Raw genomic sequence first — 15833 nt, forward strand, 5'->3', positions numbered from 1 at the left:
ACGCGTCGGGGCGAGAGAAACTGTAACGATAACGAGAGCCCAACTGAGAATTGTGTCCGCTCGGTTGCGATTCCTCGACTCAACTGATTTTGTGCAGCGATCGCTCGGACAGTCATTGGATTTTTGAAAATAACCATCAATTCATTACGTAGACTCGCCTCCATATACATGCATCCGGTGTTGTTGTTGTGGTGTGTAAATTGCGGACACGCCGCCCTCATATATATACACATAAGTATATACTATATATATGTCTGCTGATGTACATCAACTTCAATTCCGCAACAATAAGAGCGTGCCCCAGCCCAAACCCCAACCCCAGGCTTAGGCCGCAGTTCGTCTCACCCCGCAGTTGATTATTAACTAGGCCCGGCAAATGTCCCGCATTTATAGAAGCCGAGAAAAGTTGAAATAGCAGCCCTCAGTTGAGATTATTTTATCTGTGCAGTTTGCTACAATTTCGTTTCTCATTTTGCTGCTTTCAATCTTAAATTGCTGGCATTTCTTTTCAGCTTATGACACACTCCTGCTCTCTCACTCTCTCTCTCTCCCTCTCAAGTGCGAAATCCCCTATAGCAGCAATAAATATAATATGCATGTGTAAATTAAAATTGATCTAGACAGCTGCCATGCGAGGCTCATGCACTTTTGAACTGGCTTCATATAGGGGTCAGTTGAAAATTCGTTAATATTATAAATAAATAACAAAAATAGCGGCGTTGCAAAAGGTCAATTAAGCATTGGGAAATGGAAATTCAATTAGTTGAAGTGACAATAGCTGCGGTTTCTAAGCGTATGCACAGCATAGTCTACAGCTACTAAACTTATGATAGATACTTGGCTTTGTGTGCGACTTCTATAGAGCGTATACTATATTTACTTACTTAGTTGACTGAAGAATTTCAATTAATTTAATTGAAATAACTAGCAAGTACTGTAAAGTGCCACTGCAAGATCGCCAGCGACATTAATTTGGTCAGCATCACTTAGATATTTATGTATGTAACTGTGTGTGTGTGTGTGTGTGTGTGTGTGTGTGTGTGTGTGTCTGTATCTGTGTGAGAGATGAAGCTTCCTTATTACGGAGCATGCATGATTTAATAGCTGAGCACACGAATACTTGAAGCACGTAAACGATTGTAAAGCTGAACCCGAGACCGTAGCAACTAAACTTAAATAGCTCTTATGGCTACACCACCCACACACACACACATACGCACACATGCTTGCATTATAAAGACATATAGGCTTAGAGCATAGACATAGACGTCTACTACACAAATAGGAATCTTAAACGTGGCGCTTTCACCGCAAACCTATAAAATGAAACGACTTTGTCTAAACCCTTGCCAGCAGCTCTGGAGCTGGCGTGGGGTTGGTTAAGATCCCCGCACATATTTCGATTGTTGTCGGCAGTACGCTATCAATTGCTCTGCGTCCTTGGGGTTGGGGTAATGGTTGCACTAAGATTAAGGTGAAATCCACAAATTTGGCGCAAATGAATTTTCTTTTTATGTTTTTTACACATCTTAAATTTTTTATTATTATGCGAGCCTTTTGTTGTGCATTTTCGATCCTCATTCTATTACACTTAGCAACGGTTTCGGTTACCAAACACACACACATGCCAAAGCCACAGTTTCCAACACCCCACACCTCCCCCTCGAAGCCAAGACTTGGTTTCAGTTTCGCCTTTTGCTATGTATGCGAATTGGAGAAATTTGCGTGCGTGTTTTGAATGAGAATTTGTTGCATATTTGCCAGGCTGGTTGCCCTTTTTGGCCAAATGGAAAAAAATAGACGTGTTCAGCACACAGCCAGCCAGTCAGCCAACCATCCTTGTTGGCTGGCTGGCAGGAAGGAAAGGGCAGGAGCCAGCGTCGTTGCCAGCTGTAAAGCTCGAAATTGAAGTTAGGAGGCAAACGCTGCTGGCTGTTGGCTTTTGGCTGGAAGTTGTGCGTCGTTGCCGCGCTATCTGCAGTTGTAGGTGTATAAATACACATATACATATACACATATACAAATATACAAAAAACATGAGAGCAAAAAAATAGCAAATTCCCCTGTTGCGTATGAATTTTTTGGCTCCTTCGCTGAAGTAGAAAACATTTTCGCTTTGGGTAAATGTGATTTATATTGATTGTAATCGTGGGAGTGGGCAGCGGAGCAGCATCGCAGCATCCTAACTACAAGCATCAGACAAACGGCAATGGGAACAACAACGACGTCGTCGTCGTCGTCGTCGCCGCCGCCGCCGCCGGTTTGCTTATAACTGAAGTAATGTGAACTCAAAAACCAATTTGTACATGATAAATTGAAAGGTATAATGCTAACAAGGACATGTACTACAAGTCTATAGATAAACTGTCACTAAAATTGTTTTCTTTCTGCTCTCAATGCAAATCTATGAGTATTTGCAGGCAAGAAGTCATAGCAGTCGAGGCAGTTGCAGTCGACTTGGACACGTTATGCTTATCCTTGCAGCATCTCAGTAGCTGACACACACACACACACTCATGCACGCGGTTCAATGGCTTGAGAGGCACTTGGGCTTTCGGCTGCCAAGAATTTGACTTTGTAGATGACGCATTGCATACACGGGCTTGGCCGCCTGCTGTGTGTGTGTGTGAGTGCGGTTCGTGTCAAGGACTTGAGCTCCTTTTTATAATTTTAATTAGGTTGCAACACGTTTGTACGTGTTATAATTCAAATATACATACACACACACACACATATATAAATATGTATATGTGTGGTATGCTCATGTGTGTGTGTAAAGAAAGCGTCTCGTGCAGCCACCGCCTAATTGGCTTTAACGTTATCGCCGGAGGTGCACGCCTAGGCTTCGACTTCGTCTTCGACTCCAGCTCTCCCAGCCTACACTTGCTCTTATCCACATAAATCAGGCGCTTTTTCTTCCAACACATTGACATTAAGCAATTTGTCAAATTTCAACCCCAGACCGTGTCATGATTAACATAAAACCAAGCCACAATATCCACTGGCGTTGGGGCTGCCTAATAATGTTTCTTCACATCGAGCATCAATCTGTCCACCTGTTCGACCCCCAAAGCAAAAAAAATGAGCAACAGCGTTGCCAAAATTTAACGTCAGCAAAATAAATACGTTGAAGATGACATATGATTCGGCTTTCGCCCGAGAGATAAAACTGTCGGAAAACAAATATTTCCGTTTAGATGTACATTTGTAGGCCATGCTTATTTAAGGTTCTCTCGCCGTTGCCGTCGCTGCGTCATTATGAAAGACATCATTCAACTAGTTGAGTTTGCCTTTGGACAGTCGTCTGTTATTCCAAAAAACACTTTTTTTTTTGCTTTCCTTCAGCCCCCAATTTGTTCGCTTACTCATGTGTGTATGCTCGTATATATAAATGTGGTTACCCCTTCCAGATCCCTGGTGTCGACACGAGCCTCGCCACGCCACGCCACAGCCCCCACACATACTTATGCAAATAAACATAGGGTGTGTGCGAGTGGGCGTTTCTTCTTCTGGGGCAGCTACTTCTTGACTGCGGCAGGTTTTGTGCCCTGCTCTGCTCTGCTATGCTCAGCCCGCATGTGGAAATGCGATATTGTTAATTAATTTACGCAGTTTTTGGTTCACGCGCCTCACTTACATCGTCCTCATGCCTAACAAGGCTCTTCAGGTGCAAAAAGTGAACTCTGGCCATGGCAGCCATAATATTTTAAATAAATCAAAAGCTCTTTATCATTCTTGAGTATCATTTAATATTCTTGTTGTTAGTTGTTAGTTGTTGTGTAACCTAGTAGTCCATATAAAATACATAATTGTCTTACGTATCATAAATCATAACGCTGTCCTAATAGTTACAAGATTTTTCACAAGTTTAACAAGGCATGAAATACTGAAATCGGATGCTGAGTTGCAGCTTTTCCAAGTTTGTTTACTACTTTGTTCATAGCTTGGCTGCATATAATGTAAGTATTTATGCTCATTTTAATTATATTTTCAACGCGAACATAACGTCGTATAAAACGGGCTAATCCGATTAGTTTTCATTGAGCTATAGCCTCTCAAAGTCTAAAATTAAGCAAAACACTTGTCTGCTGCATACGAGTTTTAGTCATAATCTGGTCAAAAATTATCCGATTCTTCAATGGCTTACAGTTCTATGCTCGTATTGCTGCTAAAAACAAAGTTGCTTCATTACATTTTGTAATTTACAACTTTTATATTTTGTTGAATTTTGGCAATTTAAGCAAGGGGTAACATCACAAATTGTGTCAAAAAAAATAAAATCTTAAATTTTGTAAACTTGACTGCTGCTTAATTATAATTCAACTTACGAGTCTAGCACGGTATGAAATGTTGAAATCGGACGCCATTTCGCTGAATTACAGCTTATCAAAATTTTATATTTCACAGAAATTTGCTTTGTTTGTTTCCTATTTTGTTCATAGCTTACCTAAAAATAATGCTAGCTTTTAAAATGTATGCTCATTTTAATTGTGCTTTCTACGCAAACATAATGATGTATGAAACAGACAATTCCGATGACAATTCGTTGACTTACAGCTTTCCAAAATGTGATGTTTGCCCCTTTTTCGCTCTTTCATATTTAAATTCAAATTCAAATTTAAAACTTGAAAGAGTTGCCATACTGATGTATATTGAGAGAGCTGTAATAGTGTAGTGTTAACTTGCAGCTGCTATTTATGCATAGCTAGCAGCCTTTAACACTGCGCTTTTAGCAGGGTACGAAATCTGTGCTAAGCTTTTAACAGAGAAACTCTTAACAGCGCTCATTTTTTTAGCAGTGCTCACTTTCCCCTGTTTATAACATAACAGCGTGCTAAGTTTGTCCCAATAAGTCTTAATTAACGTACACAGCTTAATCATTTTTAAAAAATGTTTTCTTTTATTTAAATTTTTGTAAACCTGTTGGTAGCGTCGTACAGTGATGCTGATACATTTGCAGCAAAAAAATTGTATCATCTAATGTTAGTTCAGCCTTGGACAATGTCTTGATGCGATGTTTAACCTTTGTTAATATTTCGCACTCGGGCGGTGTAAATGTTTCAACAATCTGAAAAAAATAATGGAATTGTTCCGTTTATATTGCATAATATTAAAACAGACTAACGCTACCTCAGCTATGTAGTCATCAGACTCGCCACGTTCCTTCATGGCCTCAACTATGCTGTCAAGCCTTTGAGATTTCTCAATAAGTCCTTTATGTTCCTGCTTTTCAAAATTGGAGCGCCGAATGGTGTTATAAAGAGCCTTGTAGCAAACATCCAGCAGCATTCTCACAGTCTACAAAAATAAATGCGATTAGCATAGCTCTCATATGGCTTATTTTTTGGCCTTACATCCTTGCCCTTGATTTGGAACAGATAAAATGTCTTAGCCGGCCCGGTGCCACCACTGCCAGCCTTTTTTATAACCTTTACATGTATAAACTGTTCTTGGAACAGATTATAAGCCAGAGACTTGGCCTCTTTTGCAGGTATCATAGCTTCCTTCTGTAGATCCTCCTGTTCTATGTATTTCTTGCTGCGAATCACACGGAATATGCGAGTTGCCTTTGATCCAAAACGTTCAGTTATAACTGATTCTATACATGCGAATGCCAAGGACTCGAATGCATTTTCCATATCTACTACAAACAGACCGCCGCCCATATCGCCAATTTTTCGCAAAAAGCCAAGAGAGTCATCCACTGCCAAAATAAATAATAAATTAAAGAGTTCATAGTAATGCTGCTGCTAATCACTTACCTATTATGCTAATATATTGATCGAGATGTTTCATCAAGTCCAGATTATTTGATTTCTTTTCAATCGTCTGTTTAATCTCCACAAATGTTATTTGATTAGAGGCTTTCTGCAAAGAAAGAAAGTAAATGCTAATGTTATACACACTACGCTTTAGGCACTTACACGTAGCCAAGGATCTGTGCTATTGTACATTATGTTTAAAATATAACGAAAGCATTCGGCAGCATTTTCGCCCAATTTACGCTCAATTGCGGATATCATAATGTCATCACGGAATTCTTGATGAAAGCGATCATAGTTAAGACTCCATGCAGTGCTGCCGTCTTTGGCATCCGATAGCTTTGCTTCACCTTTTCGAATATCTGCCAACAACTTGAGATCAATGATGGGCGGCAGGAAAAAGTCGCAATCGTTGACAAGAAACTTTGGCACAGCCTCATCCTGTTCACTGCCAGCAATAAGCTCTGGAGTTTTTATGATAAAATGATCTGTTATCATGCGTATGAATGTGTCCCTGTAAGCTTCAGGAGTCTCCGCCTTGTTCTCACAATCTGACAAGCACTTTGCCAAAAGTCCAGTTGCCGTTTCTGAGCCAGCATTTAACAACTCTTCGGCTATTGAAGAGCCTACATTGCCATATCTGGCTTGCACAATATGTATATATCTAAAACCAATCGCAATTAATAATATGGTGGCGTGTTAACTCAATAACAACTTACCGGGAGTAGCGTAGTAAGCAAATGACTTCTCCCCGTTTTAGGGCATACTCCGGCAGGAATAGATTGTTTTTGGATGGTTCAAAGCTAACCAATCGAAACTTAATGAGTACTGCCAAAGCGAGTCCTGCTTCTTTCCGGGAATAGTTGGTGCTGCTCACAATCTGAGAAAGCGTGCGCGTGGTGGCCGAAAACAGACAGTCCGCTACTGACTGCACTACTTTGCCAAAACATTGCTCCAATATAGCCGAGCACAAATGCGCGTAGTCTGCGGACATTATCAGTCGCGAACTAATAATATTTAATTAATAATAATGCAAAGTTATAAAGAATAGAAATGTAAACACACTCTACAAGTTATTTTACATTTCGCGAGCAGCTGTTTTAATTTCAGTGTTGCAAAGCACAACATGCTAGTGTTGGCATTGAAATTCACACACACATAAGCATTTGATAAAATTACCAGGCTAAAAGAGAAACATCAGAAGTTGGCTGGGAAAAGTAAATAAAAAGAATTTTCAAGACCAGGCGCTCTGAGAGCCTTTCTCGTCTTCTCCACGCCCGAAAGATCGAAGCGCTGTGGACGCATACATATGAAACTCCTCATACGCTCATCTCAAGATTTGAAATGAGCGCCTTAACATCGAATGAGAAGACGAGAGTAAGAGTAAGGTAAGCCACATCTGTTTGTTGAGAGCGGTCCTCGCTGCAAGAAGAATTTCGTCTCCTAGCAATAAGAACACATTTGGCTTTCAGTTGCACTCAATTTATTGGAAAGTCAACAACGTGCGGAGCTCTTGCATTTGATACAATAGTTTTTTAAATTGCTAAAGCTGTTAAACCAATGTTGCCTCATTACAATTAAGACATCGATAGTGGAAATTCAAACATCGATGTTTCCGTTGTTGTCCACCTCTAGTTGGCAACACAATCCAAATATTTTTTTGCGACGTTATATAGATAATTTATAAAAATATTGGTCAAAATAAGTTTGGCTGCCTGGTTTACTACCCATCCAAGTGAAACCAACTGTAACGTCCATGATTAGGAAGGCGGGTGCGCACTATCAATACGAACCACCCTTCAACATAGCCGTCTACATCTATCAGTTTTCGTTAAAGCTTTTGCTTGATCCAGCCAATAAAGCTCCTCAGGTGGTAGATCTCATTTCATCAAGCCACATAATTGTCTAAAGCTTAACATTACATTTTCAGTTGACACGCACTACAATTCAATATCCATCGACATGTCCGACACAGGGCCGTCTTCTGCGCTTGATGAGTTTCGTGTAACCTGGAAGCGAGAACTTGAGAATGCTGAAAACTACGAAATATCTTCGCAAATCGCGGCCGAAAATGAAGCAGAGGGCAAAGCAGAGGCTTACTTTCAAACCGCTGTTGACCTAGAGCAACGAGGCAAGGTGTACGATGCACTATCCTTCTATCGGAAGGCCACACAGATTATTCCTGACATTGAATTTAAGTGCTACGAGCGACAAAGGCGTCATATTGAGCATGTTAATTACCATGGAATGCACAGCGATTTTAATAGACAGATGGAGCTTTCTAGCGCTGATGCGCAAGAAGTTAATGAACCTAATATTGAAGGCTTATACGCCAAGTTCCAGCGGGATCTTTGCAATGACGAAATCTACGCTGGCAAACTCTTGCTAAATAGCCGAGATGCTAATATTATTTCAACCGGGCGTAACATACACATATCTGATCTACCGCCCGAGATAATAATGCACATACTGCGTTGGGTAGTCTCCACGCAATTGGATGTGCGTTCATTGGAACAGTTCTCGGCTGTATGTAAGGGTTTCTATACATATGCACGTGACGAGGAGTTGTGGCGCATGGCCTGTTTAAGGTAAGAGCAAGTACTACATAAATATATTAAAAGCATATGCATAGATATTAAAATCTTTCTACAGAGTTTGGGGACACAATGTGGGTGTCCTTGGTGAAAAACACGAAACCTGGCGTGATATGTTTATAAAGCGAGAGCGCGTACACTTCCACGGCTGCTACATTAGCAAAACAACTTATTTGCGTATGGGCGAAAATAGTTTCCAGGATCAGTTCTACCGCCCCATTCAGTTGGTTGAATATTATCGGTACATTCGCTTCTTGCCCAACGGAAAGGTGATGATGATGACCACTGCTGATGAGCCGCAGCAAGGAGTTGTGAGGCTAAAGGATGTGCACAATACTCGTCCAGACGTGTTGCGCGGTCGTTACCGTCTGTTAGGCGAAACAGTTACCTTAGTTATGCAAAAAACGCAGGCAAAGAAACAATCCCATCGACATCGACGTGGCAGCATCATGCCTGCCGACGAAGATGTCAGTACTCAATATATTATAGAGATGCGAATCCTCTCGCCGAAACGTCGGTTTGTGCAATTGGCTTGGTTAAGCTACACCTTGGTGCAGAACCGCAACAAGGTAGAGAACCGAACCGTCTTTGATATAGGATCTTCAAAATATCCAGCGTTGTGGTTCTCGCCAGTAAAGAGTTATGATCTAGTCGCAGATGCACCATTAGCCATGTAAATAAAAAGTACCTTTTAGCGTTTGACTAATTAAAAGTTTTTTGTTTTGTTTAGTGTGACTGAGAATAACGAGTCGTTAGCAACTATGCATTGGCATTTGCTGTCTAAAAGCGTACAACGTTCTTAACATCTAGAGCGTAAAATCATCCTAGGATAAGTGGAGAAAGCTTAGCTTTTCATTTTCTAAGTTAACGTAAATTGCAAAATTTAAGTTTTTTCTTCGATTCTGACTTGAATTGATTCGTTTTTGATACGTCCTACTTTTTCCTAATCCATATTAAGCCTCGGACTGCACAATAACGTGCTCATAGCGCATCTGATCTGGCGTATCCCAGCAACTCTTGAGACAGGTAAAGACCAAAACATTTCCATATTCAATTGGCACCGCACTGCAACCATTTTGTTGAAATCTCAGTTTTGGTATTAGCGTTGGCAACAACTGCACTTCACATATGGTTTCTCCTTTGCAATTCTGACACTTTGGTATGGGCTCTTTCAGTGGTGCTACGAGTATTGGATGAGCGTCGCGCGAATACCTACAAGTACAATAACATATACAAAAAAGTCCAACCATGGCCTTGAAAATATTTACCTCAATACTTGACCAGGATTTTGCTGAATAGTTGTAATAAAATTATGAAAAGCCAAATCACCATGCGCAGGCTGTGCTTTCTCATAGACCTCTTGATCTTCTCCTCCTTCAGCTGCTCCTGCTGCGGCGATCGGTGAGCGCGCTGGGTTTTCATCTTGCACTTTATATTGCTGATAAAGATCGCGTATGTGATCCATTGAGAGTGAGCCTCCATAGCTGTCATAGTCTTCGTTCTTTGCATTTGCTTCAACATCAACAGATATATAAAATGGTTTCAGCGTCAGGTCTTTGATTTCAGACAACGGACCGAGTGTAGACGGCAAGGAATTATGTTTTAGCAACGCAATGAGGTCGCGTTCTGGTTTTTTGGGAGTATCAACTAGCACGACATCTGTCTCTGGTCCTTCAATCTCGGCACATATAGTCGCAGTGGCACCAGCTCCGGCTACATCTCCACTTGCTGTAGGTACAAAGGCAGCGGCACAGTTGGCATTTGGATCCTCGCCATCATTGTTTGGCGAATTCATGTCAATTTGACCAAAACCACTGACCAAATCGTTTTCCACAGAGGTACTTTCGTCATCGTCATCATCTTCTACAAACTTATCCACGGCTCCCAAGCCCAAACCGTCATCGTTACCAGGATTTTCATAATTTAATAGATACGGCCTTACGTTGCCATTTGGCTCGTTTTGTTCTTCATCCGGTGTCTGATCCATGGCCTCCACCTCCACGATTTCAGGCTCGCCCCATCCCCAATCGTCAGCGCCGCTACACCAGTTAACCTTTTGTAAGGCACTCGATTTGTTTTTCTTCTTGTTATGCTTATTAACGGCCTTAGGTGACTGCTCACTAATGATATCAAATTGATTTTCTAGATGCTGAGTACGCACGCATACCCAGCTCTTCTGATTTTGTGAGCATGCAGGACTCACGCAGGCGAAGATATAAAGATTTCGATGAAACTGCGATCGATCTAGTGGAGCATACATCTGCACAATCAAGGGACGCACCATGCCACACAGTGGACAAACGGGCACAGTAACATCCTGTCTCGGCCAGTTCTATTGGTAAAAAATCAATTTTAATTACATATGTACATATGGGCTGTCATAACTGTTTGCGAATGGGCAAATATTTTTTGTTACAAATGATAATTACAACTGGAAAGCATCAATTAAAGCAATATATAACTCATGGTATGTATAAATAATTTTATATTTCACTAAACTAAGCTTCCTTTGAAACAGGATATACATACATACACATTCACATACGCATGCACATGTTAATTTTTGTACTTACAGGAACGCCACCGATTTTATTGATGCTGCTATTTAAGAATGTAGCTTGCTTGGCTGGAATTTCTTCATCATCATAGCCCAAGTATACAGTGGACTTATTCTTGGCCATTTTCTCACATTACAATTGGTTTTATTTTAAACGTAAAAACCTTTTTTAGCCAACTACAAACATAGCGAGATGCAAATAACGCAAAAGATTAGCGAGTATCATCTACAATAATTGTGGGAGCAGTGCGACTCCAATAAGAAATTATCGGCTTAAAAGCAATCGATTGTTTTCAAAGGATTCCCAATGCACTTTCACTTTCATCGGTTATGAAATTGCGCTGTTGTGAATATTTTCTGCAGAATTAATGTATACAACTTGGAGTTACTTTCACCAGCGATTGTTCATTTACAGGTATTTATTTTTCAGTTTCGCAAGCAATACTGCCTTTATGTTTATTCCATACTTACTGCTGAAACGCAACAGTTGTTTTGACAATGCACCTGTCAAACTCAAGCTTTCACTTGTATATGTGTACATACACAGGGGTGAAAGTGAAAGCTTTTGAGCCTTTCAGTTGTATTGCAAACCGAACCAAAAGAACATTCTGCCCTTAAGGCAGATTAAATTATTATAATTATTTATTTGTCAGTTCTACACGGCGCTCTACTTCGGTAAAAATAATCTTAACAAATAAGCAAATGTTCTTAATAACATTGCTCTTGAAATATACAATATTTAAAATACATAATTTTAAATAAAATATTTAGTTTATGCATATGCATAAATGCATAAGTGTTCTAAAGTGAACAAACAACAAATAAAATAACAGCATTTATATGCCTCATATCGTTTTTAGTTGTAATTAAAAATTACAGAATCGACTCAAGTTCTCGGTCAACAAAGTATTCATTGTCCTGTGAAAAATCGATTGCGCTTGAACCGTGCTGTCATTCGTACATACATATATCCTGAGCTTTTGCATTTCACTTGAATACAAATAAAATGTGAATTGTTTTTATTTTACAGCAGTATTTAGTGCAATTAAATTAGATGTGAAGCGTGGATAAATTAAATAGGAAACGACGCATGAACAAACATGATTGTTACATCTGGAGTGGATAGCAGTGCATCATTAGGTATGTAATCAATTTCACTTTTACTTTATTGTTTACCAGGTGTCTTGGCTGGCTGGTTGGCTGGGTGGTGGGTGGTTAAGTATGATGTGGGGCAGGTTCAATGTGCGCATTTATGAACGCAAACCCAATCTGCTTATTATTAATTAGGTACAGTTGAGGTCACCACTCTATTGGGTGTATTTTTTGGCGTGCTTGTTCTGCTGCTCCTGCTTTTCCTATATATAAGTCGACGTTGTTGCTTTCATCATCGACACGGCATAAACTGCTGCGACGAAAGGCACTTGGCCGCAAAATATGTACAAAAGATTAGTAAGTAAACCAAGTTTTAACCCAAACCCAAAGCAGAATCAATATTTTGTTATTCAATGCAGCGCGCAAACGTCGCTATGATAACACTAGCTCCGACTCCGAGGAGGACATGCTGCGGCGTCTGCGCTGGCATCAGCAGAACAACAATCTGCTGCCAAATGGAAAGTTTGTCGGCTGCTATGGCATGGGCAGTGACCAAATGAACCCATTGACAGGACAGAACTTTAATTATCATCAAGCTGATTTACAAAGGGTGACAGTGACACGAGAGATCTCCGAAAGGGCCAAGGCCGGCATCCCATCATCGCACAGCGAGTGCAGCTCCAATGATTCAGTTGAAGCTTCAGTGGACAGTCATACGGGTATTTTGACAGGCGACGCGGTCAGAGGTATGTCTGATAAATTGAAACTGATTCGGAATGTTGCCTGACTAATTGATGTTTGTCCTCTCAGCTGTGCCAGTGTCAGCACTTAGAAATCCTTATACCAAAGTACAGCGGTACACACATAAGGTCGATGTTTTGCCACCAACGTTAGAAAAGGAGCGAGATGGCGTCGTAGTAGTGCCAATTACCAATTACCAACCAAATAATAATAATAACAACAACAGTAGCACTACAAATAATAATCATAATCAAAGTAACAACAGCAGCAACAGCAACTTTAATAATAATAACAACAACAACAATGATGATGTAAGCCTAATGATTGCCTACAAATTGTTATTAAATAATGAACTTGACCTTTGTTTTAGGAGCCGCTTTTCGATACCAGCGATTTGCGTTCCATTAAATCGGACGATATAGTAGTCGGCGATTTAAAGAGCCCAACTCTGCGTGGACCAATTGAATTAGAGCTGTCCCTGCTCTATGATGCACCAATGCGCAAGATGACCGTGCATGTACTACAGGCAAGATGTTTGCCTCCACTGGCAAATGGCCAGCAGACCCACACACAGGTGAGCTATACACTGCTCCACTGGGTTATGGCTTTCAACCAACAATTGCTTTGCTTACAGGTGAGATTGTTAATGCTGCCTAATAAAAAACAAAAGCACAAGACCAAAATCAGGAGCGGCGAGAATCCACAGTATATGGAAAGTTTTCTGCTGCATCGTGTGAATCCCGAGGATGTCAATAACATGGGTCTGAGAGTGCGCCTTTATGGATGTGAACGGCTGCGCAAGGAGCGGCTCATTGGCGAGGCGTATGTGAGTTTTGCAACTGTCGATTTAGAGTTAGAGACAAATCTGTGGCTGCCACTGGAGCCACGCAGCACCTCGTCGCTGTTGGGCTCCACAAGCGATTTGCTAAGCTTGGCCAGATCGGATAGCGCTGGCTCTACATCGTCCATGCAACATGGCGGGGTTTCGGAGCTACTGTTGGGACTACAATTCAACGGCACCACTGGGCGTCTTAGCGTGGAAATCATCAAGGGCAGCCAGTTTCGCAGTCTTACGCTGAATAAGGCGCCGGATACGTATGTAAAGCTTTGCATGGTTAGCAGTATTGGACAGGAGATTTCTCGCGCGAAAACATCGACACGTCGAGGACCCAATCCGCTGTTTAAGGAAACGTTTGCGTTTCAAGTGGCTCTATTTCAATTAAATGACGTCACGCTCATGATCTCTGTTTATGCCAAAAGGCACATGAAGAAGAACGAAATGGTTGGCTGGTTCAGCATGGGTCTGAACTCATCTGGGCCAGAGGAGTGTGCACATTGGGGCGATGTGGTGCCCAAGGGTGAGATGCTCGCGCGATGGCATGTTTTGGTGGATTCTTGATTCGAGCAGTTGGGACAATCCTCAGGACGTAGCAAGGCGCTTAAAAAGCTCAGCTTTGCTCCGTTCAAGGATAAGTCCAAGGAAAAATCGCCAAAGGAGACGCACGTCTCAGAGTTTCCTGAAGACAATGCGGTCGCCGTCGACATTGAGCCTGGACTGGAACTCGATTTTGTTTAGAGTTCTTCGTTCAGGCACACACCTGCAAAGTTTATATGTAATTGGATTTTTATAAGGCACCAATGACTACATTTTGGTAATCGTACTCAAGTGCTCTATCCCATTGAAAATTTTTTGAATAATCTGGTTATTTGTAACTGGATAAGCCTCTATGAGGGGCTAAATGATTGGAATTTGGAAACAAAACAAAAATTTGGTACACATTTCTATATGAGTGTGAAAAAGAAAAACAAAAATACATTTCTAAAATTTTATACGCAAATCAATACAAGTGCATAACTTAATATTCAAATTTGAACTTTATAATTGTTTGTGATAATAAATAATCTATGAATAGATGGAATAACAGTCTCATATTAAATGTAAATTATGTAATATACATTTACATAAATACGTACTTGTCGAATTTTTTATAATTACCTACAATTTCTCAACATCTTATATATATTTAACGGCAAAGATATTAATTGGTCTCATACGACTAGCACTTTTTTATTACAGTAAATAAGAATTCAATAAATATTTATAAGCCAACATTACTAGCAATATTAACCAGGTTGACCAAATCAGTTTGATATGTGACCAACGACAAAACGAGTAACGATCGTATGCGTATATCAAAATGTTTTGGTAAACGTTAAAGAGAAGCGAACACAAACTACATTCAAATATATATAATACTCTTGATATTTTGATCAGGAGTATCATGCAATTGTTCCAGTTTTTATACAAGAAAATATACTAAAAATTCCTTAGGTTTTAAAATAACAACGCACAAAATTCTAATGTACAAGTTAATGAAAGTTAAGCAAGAACGACAGAGAGAGCTCATCAAATTGTTTGATAACTGAGCACGATTTATAAATGAATCATAAAAATTGTTTGGAACATGTATATCATCATGAATTAACATCATTAAATTAAATGATGTTAAATAGATTGTGAAATATTGTTGTGTTTGTAAGCAGACATAATATAAAAAGGCTTAAAATCCTATCGCGCATTTACCTTGTGTCATGGATTTATTTAATTATACGATAACAAACAAAAAAATAAAAAGCTTTAATCAATGTTGATCCTTAATTAAATTTTAAACAAGGCAAGGTTTTAAGAATGCAAGTATTAAACTATGTACAACAAAAGCTCATAAGAGAGAAAGTCCCTAAAATATTTTAAATATTTAAAAAACCTACATATGTATATCTTTTTAAAAATCTCTATGTTTTTGATGTCCACTATTTTATATTCACAATTTAAATCCGATTGAGAGTATGTGTTCGTTGTTACTGAACTTTGTCAATACATAAATGTAATGCTATCTGCGCTTTTATTTAAAAACAAATAACTTTTCATTGGAAAATGAATGAATTTTTAAAGAACTTGTCAACTCACAATTTCTTTTTTTTTAAGCAATTGTATTTACTAATATAAGCTTATGTGTATGTTCAAAAACTGGTCTAGATTGACAACATTGACAAATTGAGTCTTGCAAGTAAATTGTCAAGTTTATT

The 15833-nt window shown here is 39.8% G+C and overlaps 4 protein-coding genes across 5 annotated transcripts; 2 read left to right on the forward strand and 2 right to left on the reverse strand.

Moving 5' to 3' along the window:
- Positions 1 to 3796: 3796 nt before the first annotated feature.
- On the forward strand, positions 3797 to 9053 carry LOC108604351 (F-box only protein 9). Of its 2 annotated transcripts, none has more exons than XM_017993782.1 (3): positions 3797 to 3959; positions 7693 to 8350; positions 8415 to 9053. In XM_017993782.1, exons 2-3 carry the CDS (start codon positions 7725 to 7727, stop codon positions 9031 to 9033), a joined length of 1245 nt encoding a protein of 414 aa, XP_017849271.1. In that variant the 5' UTR covers positions 3797 to 3959; positions 7693 to 7724; the 3' UTR covers positions 9034 to 9053. The 2 variants fall into 2 exon arrangements, with proteins under 2 accessions (XP_017849271.1, XP_017849270.1); XM_017993781.1 differs by lacking the exon at positions 3797 to 3959 and adding an exon at positions 7391 to 7632.
- On the reverse strand, positions 4901 to 6836 carry LOC108604349 (DNA-directed RNA polymerase III subunit RPC3). Its single transcript, XM_017993779.1, has 6 exons — positions 6482 to 6836; positions 5925 to 6426; positions 5763 to 5868; positions 5355 to 5704; positions 5131 to 5298; positions 4901 to 5068 (listed from the first exon to the last, which is right to left on the reverse strand). Exons 1-6 carry the CDS (start codon positions 6754 to 6756, stop codon positions 4901 to 4903), a joined length of 1569 nt encoding a protein of 522 aa, XP_017849268.1. The 5' UTR covers positions 6757 to 6836.
- Positions 9054 to 9056: 3 nt separating the features above from the next.
- Positions 9057 to 11126, reverse strand: LOC108604350 (programmed cell death protein 2-like). Its single transcript, XM_017993780.2, has 3 exons — positions 10930 to 11126; positions 9625 to 10688; positions 9057 to 9568 (listed from the first exon to the last, which is right to left on the reverse strand). The coding sequence occupies exons 1-3, from the start codon at positions 11035 to 11037 to the stop codon at positions 9310 to 9312; spliced, it is 1431 nt and encodes a 476-aa protein (XP_017849269.2). The 5' UTR covers positions 11038 to 11126; the 3' UTR covers positions 9057 to 9309.
- A 414-nt stretch (positions 11127 to 11540) lies between these two features.
- LOC108602216 (synaptotagmin-14) lies at positions 11541 to 14577 on the forward strand. The gene is made up of 7 exons (XM_017990395.2): positions 11541 to 11588; positions 11944 to 12053; positions 12201 to 12362; positions 12425 to 12751; positions 12816 to 13057; positions 13117 to 13320; positions 13381 to 14577. Exons 2-7 carry the CDS (start codon positions 12014 to 12016, stop codon positions 14143 to 14145), a joined length of 1740 nt encoding a protein of 579 aa, XP_017845884.2. The 5' UTR covers positions 11541 to 11588; positions 11944 to 12013; the 3' UTR covers positions 14146 to 14577.
- The last annotated feature ends 1256 nt before the right edge of the window (positions 14578 to 15833 follow it).

The sequence above is a fragment of the Drosophila busckii genome, chromosome 3R (genome assembly GCF_011750605.1).
Source record: "Drosophila busckii strain San Diego stock center, stock number 13000-0081.31 chromosome 3R, ASM1175060v1, whole genome shotgun sequence".
NCBI classification, from domain to species: Eukaryota; Metazoa; Arthropoda; class Insecta; order Diptera; family Drosophilidae; genus Drosophila; species Drosophila busckii.